Raw genomic sequence first — 20,553 nt, 5'->3', positions numbered from 1 at the left:
AGACTGATTTTTTACCAATAACTGATTGCTTTACATTTGACTATTTACAGTTGAATCTAATTTGCTTGTGCTTTTTGCAGTAACTGCTCAAGACAGGGATTCTGGTTCTAATGGAGAGGTCCGATATGCCCTCGGCCCAGATATGGAAGAGATGGGAGGTGTGTTTGCCATAGATCCATACACCGGATGGATAACAACTCTTGTAGATTTGGATAGAGAAACGTACCCCGATTACAAGTTCCAAGTTTTGGCTATGGATAACGCACATCGTAAACATATTACCAATACCACGGTGATAGTTCGACTTAAGGATTATAACGACTGTCCACCCGTTTTCACCAAATCACATTATCAAGCGTCTGTGAATGAGGATGCTTTGCCAGGTAATTTATTTATATATAAAGTGTTTTATTATTCCACTCTGTTCTCGAGAATTAAAATTAAATTAGAAGAGAAATCAGATCAAATAAGTATCAGATCAAATAGATCAAATAAGAATTAAATTAGAAGAGAAATCTCTCTTCTTTAATGCAAGACAAATGTGCTAAATGTTCTCATTTATTGAAATGAGTTTTCCTTACAGGAACGGTAGTTCTCCAACTTGAAATAACAGATGAAGATGCGGAAGTAACTCCTGTGGAATACTACATAATTTCTGGAGATCCACTCTGCCAGTTCCAAATTAGATCAACGGGAGAAGTGTACATTGCGAAGCAATTGGATCGAGAATCGATTTCGCACTACGAAATGGAAATTATTACTAGTGATGGAAGGCATTCTGCTACTACAACATTATCTATCGAAATATTGGATGCAAATGGTATGATTTTTTTGAGTAAATATTACATATTTCACATCAATTCAACTATTCACTTACTTAGCGATTAACTTATTGACTTTTAGAACATAAATAGTAACATTCAAACATGAAAATTGGAGCTGATGGTGTGCAAAAATTCAAATGTCAAATAACTTTTGCAAATTTGAAAAAAAATGGTTAATCCTAACAGTACACAAAAAAGCTAAAAAAGTATTATGAATATATCCCATTTAACACTGCTTGCTAATTTCATCTTTCATATCATCTGCCCATTGAATTTTCCCTAGAGACTACTGATTATATGAATTTGGAATTGTTAGAATACATAAATACTTTTTGAATTTTGAAAAATACATAATTTTGAGATACTAGTATATTTTATTAACGATAACTTAATTTTGGGATCATGAAAATGTAGAAAATTAAAATTATCATTTTTCAAATTAACAATCTTTAGCAATTTGTATATTTTGCAGATAATCCACCTTACTGCTTGCAACATCGCTACCACAATACTATATCCGAAGGTGTTCCCGTCGGAACTTACATCTTTACAATTCAAGCGAGTGACGCCGATCAAGAGCAAAATGCCAAACTAAGATATTTCATATCTGGAGAGAATGCTGAACATTTCAGCGTAGACAAGCAATCGGGAGAAGTCAAAACGGCAGTCGCGCTCGACAGAGAAGAGTATTGGAAATATCAGTTGATGGCACACGTGCAGGATAAAGAAAAGCCCCTCTGGGAATGTTCATCCGAAATAGAAATGTTGATATCTGACGTTAACGATAATGCTCCGCAGTTTTCGATGGGTCAATACAGTGTGACTCTGCCCGAAGACGTTTTAGTCGGAACCTTGGTCACTAAAGTTCACGCATCGGATCAAGATTTGGGAATTAACCGTAAAGTCAGATACTCTCTTATAGATAACTTGAATGGCCAATTTTTGATCACTGCTGAGAGTGGCATTGTTACGATTGCGGCTCCACTAGACCGAGAAACAGAGAGCTCGTACAGCCTCGAGGTGCGCGCCACCGATCTGGGCGCTCCTTCACGCTGGAGTCAGGCGACCATCCATCTCACCGTTTCCGATATAAATGATAATCCGCCAGAGTTTGCCACTAAATACTACTTTGCCGTCGTTCCGGAAATAGATTCTGTCGGTACAGAAGTTGTAAGGGTGCTGGCAACGTCGAAGGATGTCGGAATAAATGCCGAAATATCCTACTCGATTGTGGGGGGTAATGAACATAAAAAGTTCTACATCAATCCAAAGAGCGGTGTCATTTCGATAGCCGAACCGCTAGATTACGAGAGGGCAAATGAATATTTCCTTACTATTCAAGCCATCGATGGAGGAATACCACCACTGAATAATCTGTGTACTGTAAATATATCCGTGACGGATAGTAATGATAATGCCCCCATATTTTCACAAACTTCTTATAATACTCGAATACGGGAAGATGCGGAAGTGTTTGATAAGTTCCTTCAAGTCACGGCTAATGATATCGACAGTGGATCAAATGGTCGCGTGTCATATTCTATAGAACGAGGTGATCGTAATAACCAATTTTCTATCGATCCTGACTCTGGGTATATTTCTGTTGCCTCTCAACTCGATAGAGAATCTCAGTCGAGCTATGTCCTAGAAGTGCACGCTAAAGACAATGGAATTCCGGTGATGTCGAGCTTTGTCATGGTCAACATTGAAATATCCGATGCAAATGACAATCCGCCTCTATTTGCTCAATCCAACTACTCCGCTGTTGTACAAGAAGATAAAAACTTGGGTCATGTTATCTTGAAGTTTATCGTCACCGATGCGGATACGCATCCCAATGCCGGACCTTATGTGTTCGATTTTGTTTCTGGGAATGAAGCATCCGCGTTTAGATTGGAGCAAGACGGTTTATTGAGAACGGCCACTAAATACCACCATAATATTAAAGACCACTATGTCCTACAAGTTCGAGTATTCGACAATGGAACGCCGCCTTTATTCTCAGACGCGTGGGTTGTTATTAAAATTATCGAAGAGTCCCAGTATCCGCCGACAATCACTCCTTTGGATATCAATATCAACTCGTACATGGATGAATATCCAGGAGGTGAGATTGGGAAAGTTTTTGCCAAAGATCAGGACCCGTACGATACTTTAACTTTCTCTTTGTCTCCGACAAGCGGTGTCCCGTATCCAACTCCGGACTTATTCCAAATCAATGAAAGTGACGGCACCCTCATAGCCCTGCCGCGACTAGATATCGGAGATTATAGAATCAACGTTACAGTCAGTGATGGAAAATTTTCTTCCTCTACTATTGTCAAAGTTAATGTTGAGCTCATATCCGACGAAATGTTAAAGAACTCAGTCGTCATAAGATTTAGGGAGATTTCCCCGCTAGACTTTGTTCTGAGCCATCGAAAAGATTTTATTAAATCTGTCCGCAACGCTCTGAATTGTCGTTTGAAAGATATAATCATTGTCAGCGTCCAACCTTCTTTAGACGAAGTGAATTTGATAAACCACAAGGATAAGAGAGCCGCCATTTCCGCCGGTAATGTTTCTGCGGGAGAGTACAGAATAAGGCGGCAGTTGATAGCGCATGATTTAGATGTACTTTTTGCTGTAAAAAAATTGACACCGCAAAACACTCCAGCGTATTACACTTCCGACGCCATCCGTAAAGCGCTACATTCTAACATTCCCGAGCTAGAAGCATCTACTAAACTAGCGGTGGAAAAGATTGTGCGTATAAAGTGTAGTTCCCACTACTGCGCATATGGTGATTGTCAAGATGGAATTTCTCTGGATATTAATAAAGTAACGGCGATTTCGTCAGATGTCATAAGTTTGGTTTCGCCACATCATCAGCACAAGTTGGAATGCCGGTGTCAAGATGGATACGGTGGTGACAGATGTGAGAATGTGATAAACGAATGCGCTCGCAAACCTTGCCCGGATCACAAGAAGTGCGTCCCGGACCAGTCGTCTCAAGGCTTCACCTGCCAGTGTGTCGATAGTCTGGAGGAGGGCAAATGTGATGCGGACTCTCCAGCCAAGTGTTACGGGGAGAACTGTTTCCGTCCCACGAATCCTGTTTACTTTGCAGGCAAAGGCTATGCGCAATACAAAGTCACTAAAGAAGATGTTAACGGAAAGAGGTTATTGGAAGATCAGTTGACACTCTCAATGCGGTTTCGCACAGTTAATCCGTCCGGAAATCTCATGTTTGCTGCTGGAAAAATTGATTACAATATTTTAGAGGTGATAATTATTTCATATTTTCAATAATAATAGAAAATTCAACGTATTTTTTTTTGTACTTTTAAAAGAATTTAAAAACAGCACTTTAAAATTTTTTTTCATTCATGTATTTCACCTTTGAAATAAAGAATTTCACCTTAAGAAATAAAAAAAGTTATGGAAAAAAATGGTTGTGCATTTCCTTTAAACAGAGAAAAAATCTTGTGTCAGGTCAATGAAAATACTGGTATATTATCTATTAGAAATATAACTAATAGGCAAAATGAAAATATCCTTACCTTTGCTTAGTTTATATTTCACTCCAGCTTAAGTTTTCGATGTCAAATTGTCAAATATATCGGAAGTTAGAAATACGCAACCAAATTTGTAGATTGATTGGCATGATAAGCTTTAAATGATCACATACGTTAACAGAATGAAGTAACAACTTATTTTAAAGAAGTTGTAATTTAATTCCTTTTTTATTTGTATGTTTTCTCATTGTTTGAAGTTACACAGGTTCTCTACATGATTTTTTTTCAGATTGTGAATGGGATAGTTCAGTATCGCCTGGAGCTGGGATCTGGGGAGGGAGTGGTACGCGTGGCATCAGCGCGGGTGTCGGACGGTCGCTGGCACGAGATACGGCTGCAGAGGGATGGAGCGAGTGCCAAACTGACTGTGGATGGGAGATATGTTGCTCACGGCTCTGCACCGGGAGCTAATGGCATTCTAAACTTGTATTCAGATGATCTCTTTGTTGGAGCAGAAGTACGACAACATCCAACTATCCTAGGTATTTCTAACTTCTTTATATATTTTAAGAAAAAAAATCACACGAATGCCAGAAAAAGTCTTCTTCTACCTTTTTTTTATTTTTTTTTATTTATATACATTTATTTAAATCACAATTTATACATATTTAGAATTTTTTTTTTGCAGAGACCCACCAAGCCACCTTGTGTGTCTTGTCGGTGGAGTTCTATTTTAATTAATTTTTTATAGTTTTTAACGATTTTAACCTTATAAAGACACAAAAAAGAGAAAAAAAATTAAGAATATAAACATTTTACAATTTTCATAAAATTAACTATTGATCATTTACCCATTCCTTTATTTTGCCTTTGTTCCATATTTTTTTTTTGACCTCTAACATCCGTCGGCAACAAATTAAAAATGTTCGGAACGATATACTGCAGTGTTTGACTTATTGTTAATTCTTGGGACTATCAAACCTTCGTTGTGTGTAAATCGTGTATCATGGTTGTGTACTAAAGGATTTCGATATTTTTGTCTAGTTTGTTGTTCAACGATGATACTCATCCACAATATTCCACGTACCGGGAGTAATTTTAAATATTTATATATCAAGATTTACCTCTACCTCCAGAGCAGAAATTTGTCATGTATCATAGTTTGTATTTGATATATATATTAGTAATGTGATATGTTTAGTTTTTACGCATAATTGCCTTGTTTTGTGTTTGAAAATATCTAGAACTTAGGCTGTGGGATAATTAGTAATTGAACCCTGCACATCGAGACTCTTATATAGAAAGAAAACAAACGTCGCTTCGTTTTGTTATAAATAAAACTAAAATTCTTAAAAATATACATATAATCAGTTATAACTGCCTGGTCAGGTAAGTTATATAAACATTGAAAAGAGTAAATAAATTACATGGGTCATGTCAACTACCTTTGAGATTGTCATTTACTTACCGAGGAGATAAAAGAGATGTTAACCCTTCCTTACGTTGCTAAAAACTTCCGCGTGCACCGGTGATATGTATTTTGTACACCATATGAAATGTGGTTTAAAAACGGAAAAAATGTGAATATTCCTAAATGTTGTTTTTATTGACCATAGTTGCAGTTGAAATCTAACAATTTTGTAATGTTAGTTCTGGTAATTATCTGAAAACAAGAAAAAAATACATCGCAAGTAACCGCAATGGCTAGCGTAGCATCACGACCGCTGAGTAAGACGATATGCGCACTACTGGTACAGTAAACATGTTACGACATGCGCCTATAATGACATGAGAAACGTTTGTGTATTGGTTATTTTCTCCCGATTTATTCACAAATTATCTATAATATTTTAAATTAAAAATTCTTGTTTTGAAAATCTAGTTGTAGTAAAACGAAAGTTGTGGGAAAGGTTTAACTTGTTGTAGACAGCCGTGAGATGATTTCTCAATCCAATAATATGAGCTCTCAGACTGTCACAATAAATCTTAATATTTTTCACTAAGTTTATAGTGATAATAATTTTGTATACTTTCTATAGTAGCATTTTAATAGATTACTACCTCATGGGTTACTACCTCATCCAAGTTTCAATTGATAGGTCATGTTGAATATTTAAAAAAAAAAATTGTTTAATACAAAAAAGGTTAAGGTTAGAGACCAGTGGAAGTGATTTTGACAAACGATTACTTTTCATTTGACAGTTGACCGACCATTTTGATTTTGTTGCTCAATTTGTGTTGCTAGTGCTAAATTTTTTTTAGTTTGTCTTTAATACAAGTAACTACTTTTACTCATTAAAATAATATTGAACTAGGAGGGGAAGGTTAAGGTTTGTCAATGTTTGTAGGTTTAGAAGATGTGTTCCGAGGTTTTGTGGGCTGTTTGGGAGAGATCCGGATATCAGGTGAGTTGGCTCCTCTGCAGAGCGGAGGAGCAGCGGGAGTCATCACTTATACCCGACTGGCCAACACCGTGAGAAGCTGTCCCTCCACGCTCGCTATTCCAGGACCCTGTGGAAGTCTGCCCTGTGAAAATGGTTAGTTCGCAGAAAAATGTACTCAAAATACAGATCGCAACATATAAAAAAAAGGAATAACCCGCAAAGCGCCTATCTTAGATGCTTGTCTGCAGGTAGGATAGTAAGGATAGATCATCATCACAAACACCCAGACCAATTGAAAATAAATCTTTCTTGAATTTATTTTACAATTGGCGGGAATCAAACCCGCGACACCAGTTCCGCAGTCAGGTGTCTACCCAACTACGCCTATCAATATAATTTATGACAACAGTCGGTTGTTCAAAACTTAAAAATACCTGTGACAATTCAGGCATTTCTTTTTTCAAACAATTTGTTTGAGGAGTTTGATATTTGAGAACCGAGGTTTCACTATATGTGTAGCTCTATTCTTGAAGTACAATTTAAGAACCTAGGTTTTACTTTATGTGTAGCTCTATTCATATAATAGCACAACTTGAGAATTGAGGTTTCATTGTATGTGTATCTCTATTCTTGTAGTATAACTTGAGAACCAAGGTTTCACTGTATGTGTAGCTCTAGTCTTGTAGTACAATTTGTCTGAAAGAGTCGGTAGGTTTTGATGTCTACACAGATAATATTCTATCGGTTGTGTTCTTGCAGGAGGCACTTGTCGGGATCTACAGAATACACTGGAGGAAGGCGAGGATGAAGAGTACGAGTGCCAGTGTCACGATAGGTTCACAGGATCACGCTGCGAAGTAGACACAGATCCCTGCGTCTCCCAACCGTGTCTATATGGTGGAAAATGCATACCTTTACCAGGAGGTATGATTCTCAGTAGTGTGCAATAGAATATTTGTCATAAAATAAAGTATTTGTGTTTCATCAAGTATTCAATTGGTGAAAATTTCATTTAAAAAATGGGCAGGTACAGTATGGGGGACAAAGAAAAAAATGAGAAGACGTAATTTAGTTATATTATTATCAATATTATTATCTGTTATGTTTGTTCACCTGCATAGTGTAGCAGTTAGCACATTTGGCTACCATGCTGGAGATCCTGGGTTCAATTCCCACAAGTCAAAATAAGAGTTCACTCTAATATTTATTTATTATTGCCTTGGACTGGTACCTGAAGCATAGGACTACTCACTTTGCCTTCATATAATAAATCTAATTGACACTACTTTAATTTGATGCGGTGCCCTACAATCATTGGGTGCGGGTAAGGGTCAATAGTAGTATCATAAAAATCCAAAAAAACACCTCTTTCACTATATTACAGTTTGTTTTCCTGATATATTTTAATATAAGCTTAGGAATAAAGTGAAGTCAATTTAATCATAACACATATCGCTTATTTGGTGCAACAATGGTGTAATTACACTTTTAGAAATATTACAGGAGATGCCATTCAGACGCTGTAGCAACAGAAATGACGCCATTTTACTTAATTCTTCAATGACAGTCACACCATCTCGCAGTATTTCACCACAAACTCAATTGCGTCAATTTTTCTCCCGATGTAAATAGTCTTTCCGCACATTTTGACATATTAACTTGTTTTAAAAAAAAGTGCAATTACGTCATTGTTGCACCAAATAAGAGATATCGGCAAACAAGAGATGGCAAATAATTTGTATATGAAAATGCAAAATTACATTGTGTAAATTTTATTTTACAGGAGAATTTGAGTGTCGTTGTGGAGGAGGTTTGCGTGGTCGTCGCTGTGAGGTGGGCAGGTGGTGTGGGGACGGAGGTACTTGCCTCCACGGTGGACTGTGTGAAGAGGGAGATGCAGGACCTACCTGTCGCTGTCACGGCTACTATGGACCCATCTGTGAGGTGAGACAACCTTTCAAACTGCTTTATCCAGCTACCTTTAGGGTGGGGATTGACTGGAGCGTAACATGTTATGATGCGAGCATTCGTAAAGTCAGTACAACATTCCAAGTGCTCCATCCAAAGTCGGATGTTCGCCGCGAATGTTATGTTACGACGAAATGCTCCGGTCAGTCCCCACCTTAATATTTATGCAGACATACTGGAAATTAAAATTAAGATTTTGTAATAAAAATTATGAAAGTTTCTTTTTTTGGATCATTTAACACATTTCAAATAGGTATTTTGTAATAGTTTTCGACATGAGACAGCCAAATTTTTAAACTATTGACATCTACGGAAAAATTTCGAAAAAAAAATCATTTTGTAATGTTACACGACAAAATTTTGATATCATCCAACAAAGAATATTTGCATTTTCATGTATCGAAAAGCGCTTGCATAAATATCTTTGTTTTAATTGTCATTATATTATAAATATAATTATCTTATAAAATATGTCATTTTCTTATGGATGAATTAATATCTAAATTGTATCTTATTTATGTATCTATTATTTAAGAAATTATGAGAAATATCTATAATTTTTATATGAAAGACTATGGAGTTCTGAGCATAATCCACGGGGTGTCTGAATAGATAATAATATGTAATAAATTGAGAATTTTTGGATTTTTAGATGGATATAAATGAATGCAAAGGAGATCCTTGTCTGAACGGAGCAACGTGTATCAATGAGCCAGGCAGTTTCCGGTGCGTCTGTCCACCCGATAAGACAGGTAAACACAAATTAAATATTATTTTTTCGACATCTCATCAAAGATGACGAAAAACATGGAAGTCTGGGCATTTACGGGGCTGACGACCGTCATAGGTTGGTTTAAGTTATCACTTTACACACGTATGACATTCACCAATTCTACCCATTATTGACTACCACACTACTCAAATTCTTCTTCTTCTTCTTATTATAGGCCTTACGGCCTGTTTTTAAGAGGGATTCGCCTCCTGCGACGTTGATTCCCAGCTATCGGCCCATCTCTTTGGTGGTCTGCCCGGAAGTCGTCTACCATGGGGTTGGCCGTACAATGCGATGTGGGGGAGTCTGGATGGTTCCATTCTCCTCACATGCGCATACCATTGTCTTCTTCGTTGCCTTCCCCACTCAAATTCTTGAAAGTTCTATATATATGAACCAATTTCGAAACGTTGTTATTGAATTACTAAAACTTCATTGGAGACATCTATTGGTGAGATGAAAAGAAACTTTTTATTGAGCAGAAACTCTTTTATTAGTATGTGAGGTCCGAATCCTGGATTATAATCACATACATGAAAACATATTCATATTCTTCTTTATCTATGATGAGATCTCAAAAAAATAACATGAAAAATAACTCCTAAAATTGGAGATAATCCAGATTTGTGAACAAGTATTTGGACACACTCAAAATGTTGTAAACAAATTAAATATTATTTTTTATAATGAAGAATGTCAAGCTATTGTTAATAGACCCCGGATTGATTAGAGCGTGATATAGATTTGTGAAATCACAAAACTGTCTACTAATTTATTTATGATATCATAAAAATTTCACAATATTTTGAGCGTGTCCAAATCCTTGGTCACAATTCTGGGTTTGTCTCCACTTAAGAGTTATTTTTATTTATACATTTCTGCGTAGATGAAGGAGAATGAAGAAGTCTGGGTATTTCATAAAGGCCTCTGCTAATTTAAAAAAAAAACTTAACTAAACTAAACCATTGATAATGCCGAGATGCAGCATATGAAAGAAAGTGTTAAATTATAAATATAACTTTAGAAATTTGCATAGTGTGGTTTGTCCAATCATGGGGAGAATGGTGAATGTTACATGTGTATAAAGTGATCACTGAAACCAGCCCATGACCTAGATTTTGATATTCTTCTTTATCAACATTGAGATCTAAATTTAAAAAAATTGTTCATTTATCGTATGTTGAACAATGAAAACAGTAGTTATCGACAATAACATGTCGACAAAGGTTGATTTCTAAGAAAAAAATAACAACTTGTATGTTGTAAACACATTTTTTTAGTATTGTAATATCTCTATCCTTGTTATTATGTGCAATAAATGGCATCAAGATCTATATTATCCTTGTGCAATGAATGGCATCAAGATCTCTACCTAGTACAGTCTATGTAAATGTATAGAAAATAGCATCCAGATTTGTACCCTAGTTATGTATTATGAACAGTAAATGGCATCAATGTTTTTTTCAGGCATGCACTGTGGTAATCCTCTGCACTCGGATGCGATTACATCTGGAGTCATGTTTTGGAACGATGACATGTTTTGGTATTTTGTGTATGGAGCGGGAGCATTAGTTCTGTTTGTACTCTGCACATCTACCATCATTGTATGCAGGAGGAAGAAGAAGAGAAATCAGCCCAACCCGACAGTTCTCAATTCCAAACAGGTTCATGGCGTTGACAACAAGATCAAGGTTAGTTCATTGTTTAAGAATATGAAATGAGGGTCTTAGTTTACTTAAAACTTGTTACAGACAGTTCTTAGATAATTTCTTAATCCGAGAAAATGACCTCTCAAATAGAATTGCAGACTGCTACCATAAATCTTTATATTTTTCAGTAAGTTCATAATGTTAGTAAATTTTTATACTTTATAAAGTTGCATTTTTATAATATACTACCTCAAAGGCACTTATTACATGGTCATAGTTTAAATTGTTAGGTCATATCCAAGAATTTAAAAAAAAAAATGTTGTGATTGGAGACCAGTGGAAGTGAATTTCGACAAACGATTACTTTTCATTTGACAGTTGACCAACCATTTTGATTTTGTTGCCTAATTTGTGTTGCCAGTGTTTAAAATTTATAGTTATGACTATAATATAGGTACCTACTTTTACTCATCAAAAAAATATTAAATATTAGTAAGTTGGCACTAGGAAATATGAATCTTCTGATTCAAATAAATGAAAAATCTGATTGAAAAAGCCAATAAAAAAATACAGTATGACAAACTTATCTGTAGGTTGCCACTGTTGCCATTTGTTCATATAAAATGATTTTGACCGCACAAATATTTACATACTGTAAATATATGAAAAAGAAAGTTAGTTTTATTTTTAACTGATCGAAAACTAGACGCAACATTTGACTGATTCTAAAAATCACTGTCTGCTATTATTGGCAAATACTGTTTACTGTGAAGGTGTATTGTGGATTTTTAAAAATGTATTTTTACACTTATTCTATTTGTAGAAATTGTCCAATTTGGAAGTCCAGCGTGGAGTTGGAGCAGGTGTGGGAGCTGAACGGCCAGCTTCCTATGCCCCTGCAACTTCTGATAACCACGTTGCACACAATAGGCTTATCAATAATCTGGACACATTGCGGAATTATGGATCTGCAGGTAAAAATGATTTTTTCTTACAACATAAATGTAATTTTATTTTTGCTTCTTAGCAATTCAAAATACAATATTTCCTTGTGTTTCAACGAACGACCTTTATTTATGCTAAATATTTTTTCAGGAGACGACCTCGAAACCATCTCTCCTGACTTTTTGAAAAAGCTGAACTGTGATCCGGGGCAAAATTACTCGGGACCTTCTTGTGGGGATACGGATTCATCACACAAACCTTCTTGGTCAGATCAAATGCATCTGCAGTCCTTCCAAGATCATAGAATTAAAAATGGTACCTAATTCTTGATACTTTATTTTTTTTTCCTCTTTCATTTTATTACAAGCAGTCTCTACTCTAGAATTTTTCACATTTTACATAGTGATTGATGTCAAATTATCAATAATTTGCAGACCAGTGAAAGTGAATTTTGACAAACAATTACTTTCCATTTGACAGTTGACCGACCATTTTGTTTTTGTTGCCCACCTTGTGTTGCCAGTGTTTAAAATTTATAGATATGACTATAATATAGTACCTACTTTTACTCACCAAAAAAATATTAAATATTAGTAAGTAGGCACTAGGAAATATGAATCTTCTGATTCAAATAAATGAAAAATCTGATTGAAAAAGCCAATGAAAAAATACAATGTGACAAACTTATCTGTAGAATGCCACTGTTGCCATTCGTTCGTTTGAAGATGATTTTTACCATACGAATATGTACATGCCATAAATGCTTGAAAATTAAAGTTTTTATTTTTAACTGTTCAAGAGTGATTCTCTTAAAAACTTGATGAAACATTTGACTGATTGAAATTGAATGCGGAAATTATTTTAATTTATTTAAAAAAAAATGAGCAAAACATTATATTGTCATATGACGGAATATAAAGGTAATCTTAGAAGAAGTTTGTTGGTAAGATTATGTAAAAAATTACAATGGCTGTATATTGATTTGAAAAAAAAAAAACAAAAAACAGTATGTTTACATTATGTATTTAAATGCTTTGGATACATTTTAGTTCCCGATTGTGTTTGAAAGTTAAGGACTGTCTACATTGCTTGCTTTGTTTCTTAGTACATATTTACTTACTAATATTGTAATTATTTCAGATTTAAGAGGCAACACGTTGAATAAAGTGGAGCCAGTGACCAGTCCACAGAGAGGTACGCTAGCAGGTAGATTAGTTCAGGACCCTAGGATGCTTGGTGGTTAGTCTACTGCAACATGTTTCCATAATAACTTTACTGATATCTCATCATCCACCATAATACTGATCAAATCTCCGCATATCTCTGATCATCATTTTCTTCCAAACTTGCTGTTATTTTTTTTTAAACTTAATTTTATTATAAGATATCAATAGCCCCATACTGACTGAGTCTGCCTCGTGAAGCAAATGCTCAGTTAGTCAATACATATCTTGACTTACACAAACGTATGAGCATTTTCAGTTTTTGCCAATGATCAAAGGCGCCTTGATACTACCGTCGCACAATCAATGCGGTCGTATTGTGCCTCTAGCTTGTGGCACAGCTTTGCCCATAAAGCCTCACATATTTCGAGCCGAGGTGGCCTCCTGTGGAAAACGGCAACGGCAGTCTTGCAAATCTACTTGCTCAGACAGTATGCGGATATTAAAGAACACACATACAAGTTCAAATCAAGATCTCTACATCAGAGAATATAGAGATTTAGATTAAAAGGCAAAAATGGTGTTCTTAGATAGTCATTTGTATATTGTAAAGATATATAAAATGTAAATAAAATCGGCTTTTCGCTGCACTCTTTAATAAAGCATTGCACGTTTAAACATCAATTTAAATTAAACATGAATTTTTGGAAGTTTAAACTGCCAAAAATTAAGTGAGTAATATACCTTGATGGAGAGAACATCATCAGTAGTTTATATATTTATGAAATTATGTAGATATACTCAATACATACTGAATACTCTTTTAGGACTAAAATTAAAAACGTTTAAAGTGTTCTCTAATATTATAATAATTAGTATCTTTAAGTGTAATCGGTATGGAAGATTTGTACCGATTTTTTTTTCATTGATAAATTGAATCATTTCATTTGGCACACAATTTGTGTATTCAATTCGACATATTTTCACACATACGAGTTATTTTAGTTATGAATTTATTCTGATGATCCATCGGGCTCTTTTGGTTTCTAAAAATAAATATGCATAACAGAAAGTAATATCTAATACAATTCATCTTAACAAAACAACATCCATCAAAACAGTTTATTAAATAATCATTTTGTTATCGAAATATAAATCAAAATGTTTTAATTTGAAGGCTACCATTGGGACTGTTCCGATTGGTGCACTACGACAGGAGGGGCACCGATGATGTCCAACATAACCGAAGTGCCCGGAAGTGAAGTTCCCGACTCTTCGAGCTTCCACAGTAATGAGAGTAATGAATCTCGACACGACCGCCCTCCCCTGTCCATGGCCGGTGGCCAGACTCTAACTGGACACGGTCAACTTGCTCCTAATAATGACATGACTCCATTCAATGAAGAGGAGTCATCTTACTTAGCCGATGAAGATGAAGGAGAAAATACGGATGATGTCTACAACTTCAATGAAGGTATTAATTTTTAAATTACAATTTTTTTACTGGCTAATTTTTTCCATAAATATTTATCAAAATTGGTATTGAAAAACTATGGATAATGGTAATCATTAAAAAACAATTTGCATCCATGTAAGCATTATTATTTTCGTCACTGGAATGACATTCATTTTCTGATCTCATCATGAGTATTTTTCTTTGTATCATGTTATGATATACTTTTAAATGAAATATGTGGGTGTTTAAATTATATCCACTAATTTCATATTGTATCCAAGACCTTTAGCAGAGCAGCCAAATGAGCTAACCACTATATGATAAAGGCAAACCTGGGTTCAATTTCCAGGGCGATTAAAATAAATATGGGTAATTTTTTCTCTAATATTTAATAATATCAAGACTGGCACCTAAAGCAAAGGACTAATTCCCTTACTTTCATGTAATTAAAGATCAAAGTAACACTGCTTTGAATCAAATGCAGATCAGGTTGAGAAAATTTTCACAAACCACAATCTTTAAATGTTTTAAGATTTTTTAAAAATATTTCATAATTAGTTATATGATTGAATTTTTAATGTATCGCTAGAAGATCTCGTGTTACGGAATACATTCCACGTATTTTTTTTTTCACAAATGGAAATTAAAAATTATATATTTTTTTTATATAAAATTATTTATATTTGTTACTTACTTTTTTTGTTTGTCTAGAAAAGTTATATTATTATTTTTATTCAATAATGTAGGTATTTAACATTCATTTCTGCTTGAATATATGTATAATTTATTTTAAAATACGATTTTAATATCTATCTGAATTATTGAAAAAATACCTGTATGTACTTGCAAATATGCAGAGAATTTCACTTCTAAAAACAGTGTTTAGTTTTTATTACAGATCCTCATTTTATTTCCATTCATGTTAGAGTCAATAATTTTAAAACAATGCTGAGCTTTAAATTTTCTCTGTAGATAATGGTTTGAAGATTCTTCATTCATCTGATATTCTTGGTGATGGTTATATTCCGTAAGTACGCCTGTAGCGAGAATGCGTGTTGCTGTCTTCGAACCTAACCAAAATACTAAATATTCAATATATGCATTAAAAAAAAACGATTTATGTGTGCATATTTTGAAGACTAAAATAAATTGACTATAATATTTGAATAGTGTCAACTTCCTCTCTGCATGGTTTGATAGATTTACATAGATAATATTTTCTTTCTATCCAAAATTTAATAATAATATTTGTAGTTTTAGCTATCCACCTGATACATCATTTCAATCATTGACACTTTTCTAGTAACTACAACTGTGCGTTGCACTCTGAGATAAATTTATGATGATATTTGCATGGACTTAATTGACCTGAATGGTTTTTGATTGATATTTTTTGATTTGTGTTAATTTATGAACAAAATATACCACGTAGTTGAAACGAATGTTTCACTTGCGTATCATATATTTTAAACTTGTATCTCTTCATTAATATCTATTTTAATTTATAGAAAAGCGCACAAACCATTCTAACCCTTCAAAATACATACTATGTATGTTTTAGGTTAGTCATATTGAGACTCAAAACGTTATTCAGGAACGTTATTCATTATTATTCACTTAGATAGTTTCTAGTGATATGTTTAGGGTACCAGTAAAGATCGTTGAATGGTTATTAGAAATACAATACCTTTTTTCTGTAGCCGAATTTACCAATAAGTGGTGAGCATCAAGCGATAGAGCAGCACTGTTTATGTTTTTGTTTACAATGAGTACCTGTGATATTAGTAACACGTAGCTACAATTAACAAAAAAGGTACGGCGGCAACACTCTCTATTGGTGCTCTGGTCAAACATAGCTACGTGCTACCAATATACTCGGTATTCATTGCAAACTGAAACATGAGTGATGCCACTATACCACTCTGCGGCTTGTATTGTGACCAAGCCCTTAATGGAGGTTGTTACTCGGCAGTATTAATTTTTAAAATGAGAAAATAAAAAATTCATCCCATAATGTCACATTTTAAAATTAAAATTAAGAAAGGTGTGTTGAGATGGTTTGGACATGCAGAATGAATGAGTGAGGAAAGAACGATAAAACAAATTTATGAGGCGAATGTAATTGGAAAAAGGAGCAGAGGAAAACCGAGAAAAACATGGCACGATCAGGAATGCCAAATACTTGAAAGTGGTCAGGTTAGGAATTGTAACAATCGGCAGGTACGTATGAGGAGATGCATGAACGTGGAAGAGGCGAATAATGTTTGCAAAGATAGAGTTGTATGGCGTTATATTCTCTCTGCCTACCCCTGCGGGGAAGCGGCGTGATGGTTAGTTAGTTAGTTTAGTTATGTCACATTTTCTAGTTAGGTATAAAAACTCTCGAGGCATGTAGCCGGAAAATATGTCACTCGGACATACATATTTACAATCACATTTATTTGACGATTAAAAGAAAATAATACATACTTTATATTAATTTCACTTGTCATGATGCCTGCATCACAACTGAGACTTATGTTTTCACATTTAACCCAATTAATTCCTAAATTTATATTAAACAAACAAACCTAATACTTTTCAAATGTAATTTAAGCAGAAAAATTTATTCTTTTATAAAATTTATGTTTGTGAAAACATTAAAGAAATAAAACTCTTATCAGAGTTTTATAAATGACTACAGTTACGTTTTATGACTCAGTTTTAAAATGACTGTGTGTATCCATTTTAAGTAAGTGTTTTGTTATTTTGGAGTCATGTCATTTAAAATGTATTTCATTGCATTAATTAAACAGTATACAGTGCCTTCTCTTCAACTTATTACTGTATTTAAAGCACATTTGTATACAACATTACAAAGGACTTTTGTGTTATTCAGCGGCGAGCTTTCTGATCCACCCGAATACATATCTGCCCCGCTACGTGCACAGCTCCGAGGGGGAAACAGGGGCAGAGCAGGACACCGATGGGGGGACCGCAGTGGAATCATATGGCTTCCCATCAGCTCGAAGGAGACAGAACTATAAGGACGAAGACATCAACTCCATCATCATGTTTGGTACCTAACACACTATATGTATTCATTTAATCATTAACTCTCTGTAGATAAACCATCAATAATATGTCTTGAGCATATCATAGTCGTGCAGGAGAAAGTGACCAACTAACAAAGCGTAAAATGTTCAGGAGGGATATTTAAGTCACTTTTGCTTGGCAAGAAAATAAACATCAATGCAGTTAGTCATTTTTAACAAGTCAATACTTCCATGCTTTCATACTTTCAATACTTTTCAATACTTCCATGTTTAAAATCGTTTGGGATTTTTTTCAGGGCAATATTAAGCTAGTAAGATATCAAATAGTCAATGATCACGTTTTTGTAAAAAAATGTGCTTGGTCACTTTCACTTTATGTTTCTACGATAACATGGGCTGTTTAGGTCACTGTGATATTTGTTAGGATGTAACTTTTACCTTTTTTAAAAAAATATGATTTTAAGCTGACAGCAATCTTCTTATTTGATGGCTTTTCTCATCTCTTCAGACATTCCATTTGAGTTTACGTGACTGTACTGTAGTTTACATTTGACAATGGGATCTCCAAATAAAATTAGCGTATATTTACCAACTGCTTATAGCTAGTTCATTCGAATACTAAAGATGTCATGTTAAAATATATTTCATTAATGATTCGGCAGTCACTTTGTGGTAAAATCAATCACCTTTATATGGTGTTAGAAAATAATGCGAAATGCATCAAAACATGTGTCACAATGGACCTTAAGAAATAGTGGTATTTACTAAGTAAAACTCAAATTCAAAATAAATTTAGTTTGAGGTTAATCTCAGGTTGAAATGACAAATAATTTTGATTTTTCAGAAGAGAACAATTCACTACTCGGCGGTGGATCAATGGGAAATATATCATCAAACGTGTGCGAAATAGAAGAATCAGAAAGCGAGTTTGATAGTAGTAAACCGAGTGACAATTGGACAAGTAATAACGGAGTCCAGCACACTTCAGTGTGACACAGGACGATGGCCTCTCGATTGAAAGGGGCTGTGGAAGCTCAACTGTCCCGCCGATTAGCGTGAAGTGAAGTGTAATCCAAGCGTCGAACTATATGAAGTTAGCGAGTGCCAGTTGCCTTAAAATGTTAAATGTGGTATTAGCGGTTATAATAATATCATCAGTGTTACCGATACAGTAATAGCTGACTCTTTCAGGTCAAACGAGTACTCAATTTGTAGGTAAAGATTTTTGTTTTTTGACAATACCCTAATTATAAAAATCTGTAAATAAATATTTCCTACTAAAATATTATTTTTGTATTGAAAACAAATGAATTGTTGTCTTAGTTGCATTTTGTGTGTAAGTATGTACGTATTTATGTAGACCTGAAAGTATTACACGTTGGGTGTCATAAAGAATATTTTTCTTAATTCCACTAGTAAGGCTTGAAGAGCCTCGACCAATTGTATAGAAATATATTGACTTTGTTTCTGCTGTCACATATAAAGAAGATTAATGTTAAGCATTGTATAAGGACGTGACGGGACTTCGGAAATAGCTTTGTTCCGCAAAATGGTGCTCAGAATTATAGTGTCATATCAAAAACTTTGATTCATCGTGATTTAATTTGATTAAGTTTTCATTTATATGCTTTTCCTACTTTGATGTAAGTTTTTTGTTAGGAACTTCTTTGTGTATATTAAATTATTATTTTTCTACAAGACTATTCTTTTTAACATGAGTATACTACTTAGTTTTATATGTTTATTTCATTTCGTGTTTCATAAATAATTTTGTAACCCTTTTTTATACATGTCTATAAATTATTGTGTAATATGTATTTAGGATACATAAAATAAAGTAAAATTTTCAATAAACCGTTGTTTCACTATTTTTTCTTTCTACTTTTATTATTTTCAACCTCTTTGACTATATAACTACATATATGAAAATAAAACTAATAGTGAGATAAGTTAATTAATACTAACAGTCACTTTCTTCATTATCACTAAAAAGTCACAGGAATGAACAGGAGCTTTGCATAAATGAGTAAAAACATAATCTAGCCATAAAGCTGAATTGATTGATTTTATGTTGATTTTTGTGTGCGTACAATACAATACAATATACATATTTACAATTGTCAAATTTCTCTTGATTATTAAATTTTTATATTTTTACTTGCTCCTATAAACCAAGCCAGTCCCATTCCGTAGTGTAATGGTCAGCACGCTTGTCTACCGTTCTGGATGTCCCGGGTTTGATTCCCAGGGGGGCGGTCAAATAAATGTAAGTGATTTATTCACTGCAATATTTATTCAATATTACCCTGGACTGATACCTGAAGCGGAGGGCTGATCGCCTTTCCTTCATGTGTTAACTATCAAGATAACACTGTGTTTATATGATGCAGTGCCATAGGGCACTTAACCGCACCCTTGGGGTGCGGATAAGGGTTTGAATGAAATAAAACAAGCCTGGAGTGAGTTTGCCACTTTATGGATCATTATGAGCATTTTTTTTTCAAGCAGGAGTAATTGAAAAACCTTAGCAACATTTATACATCCCGTAACACAATTTAACCGCCTCTATAGTGTAGTGGTTATCGCGTTTAGGCGCCACACTGAAGGTCTTTCAGTCCTATTCCCAAGGGGGTGAAAATAAATATAAGTGTTTTTTCACTCTAATATTACCCTAAATAGTGCCTGAGTGCAAGACCAATAAATAACCTTGACTTCATGTATTTGACAATCAACTTAACTTGATACAGTGCCCTATGCATCGTTGAGTGGGTAAGTTTGTTGCATTTACCATTCTACAACATTAGAAGAATTATTACCTTACCTTCATTATTTTTAAATTCTGGCAGAAATGGTCACTTAT

At 34.4% G+C, this 20,553-nt stretch overlaps 1 protein-coding gene across 6 annotated transcripts in view; it reads left to right on the top strand.

Annotated features, from left to right (window-relative positions):
• LOC148303421 (fat-like cadherin-related tumor suppressor homolog) overlaps positions 1–19,550 on the top strand; it is a 448,267-nt gene extending 428,717 nt beyond the window's left edge. For 3 of the 6 annotated variants that reach the window (XM_088269965.1, XM_088269962.1, XM_088269961.1), the window contains 15 exons: positions 81–383; positions 584–820; positions 1,297–4,088; positions 4,611–4,863; positions 6,670–6,858; positions 7,465–7,629; positions 8,489–8,649; positions 9,326–9,425; positions 10,913–11,136; positions 11,918–12,068; positions 12,190–12,354; positions 13,180–13,278; positions 14,380–14,676; positions 17,537–17,716; positions 18,538–19,550. In XM_088269965.1, the coding sequence (XP_088126091.1) occupies positions 81–383; positions 584–820; positions 1,297–4,088; positions 4,611–4,863; positions 6,670–6,858; positions 7,465–7,629; positions 8,489–8,649; positions 9,326–9,425; positions 10,913–11,136; positions 11,918–12,068; positions 12,190–12,354; positions 13,180–13,278; positions 14,380–14,676; positions 17,537–17,716; positions 18,538–18,686 (5,465 nt within the window). In that variant the 3' untranslated portion in view covers positions 18,687–19,550. Of the gene's footprint in view, positions 1–80; positions 384–583; positions 821–1,296; positions 4,089–4,610; positions 4,864–6,669; positions 6,859–7,464; positions 7,630–8,488; positions 8,650–9,325; positions 9,426–10,912; positions 11,137–11,917; positions 12,069–12,189; positions 12,355–13,179; positions 13,279–14,379; positions 14,677–15,630; positions 15,686–17,536; positions 17,717–18,537 lie in introns of all 6 variants that reach the window. The other 3 variants (XM_088269966.1, XM_088269964.1, XM_088269963.1) reach the window with 3 other exon arrangements.
• Positions 19,551–20,553: the final 1,003 nt, after the last annotated feature.

The sequence above is a fragment of the Brachycentrus maculatus genome, unplaced genomic scaffold, assembly GCF_059751285.1.
Source record: "Brachycentrus maculatus isolate JH-2025_06_01 unplaced genomic scaffold, ASM5975128v1 h1tg000369l, whole genome shotgun sequence".
Classification (NCBI taxonomy): Eukaryota; Metazoa; Arthropoda; class Insecta; order Trichoptera; family Brachycentridae; genus Brachycentrus; species Brachycentrus maculatus.
Note: the sequence above shows the minus strand (reverse complement) of the source record. Positions and strands in the feature narration are given on the sequence as shown.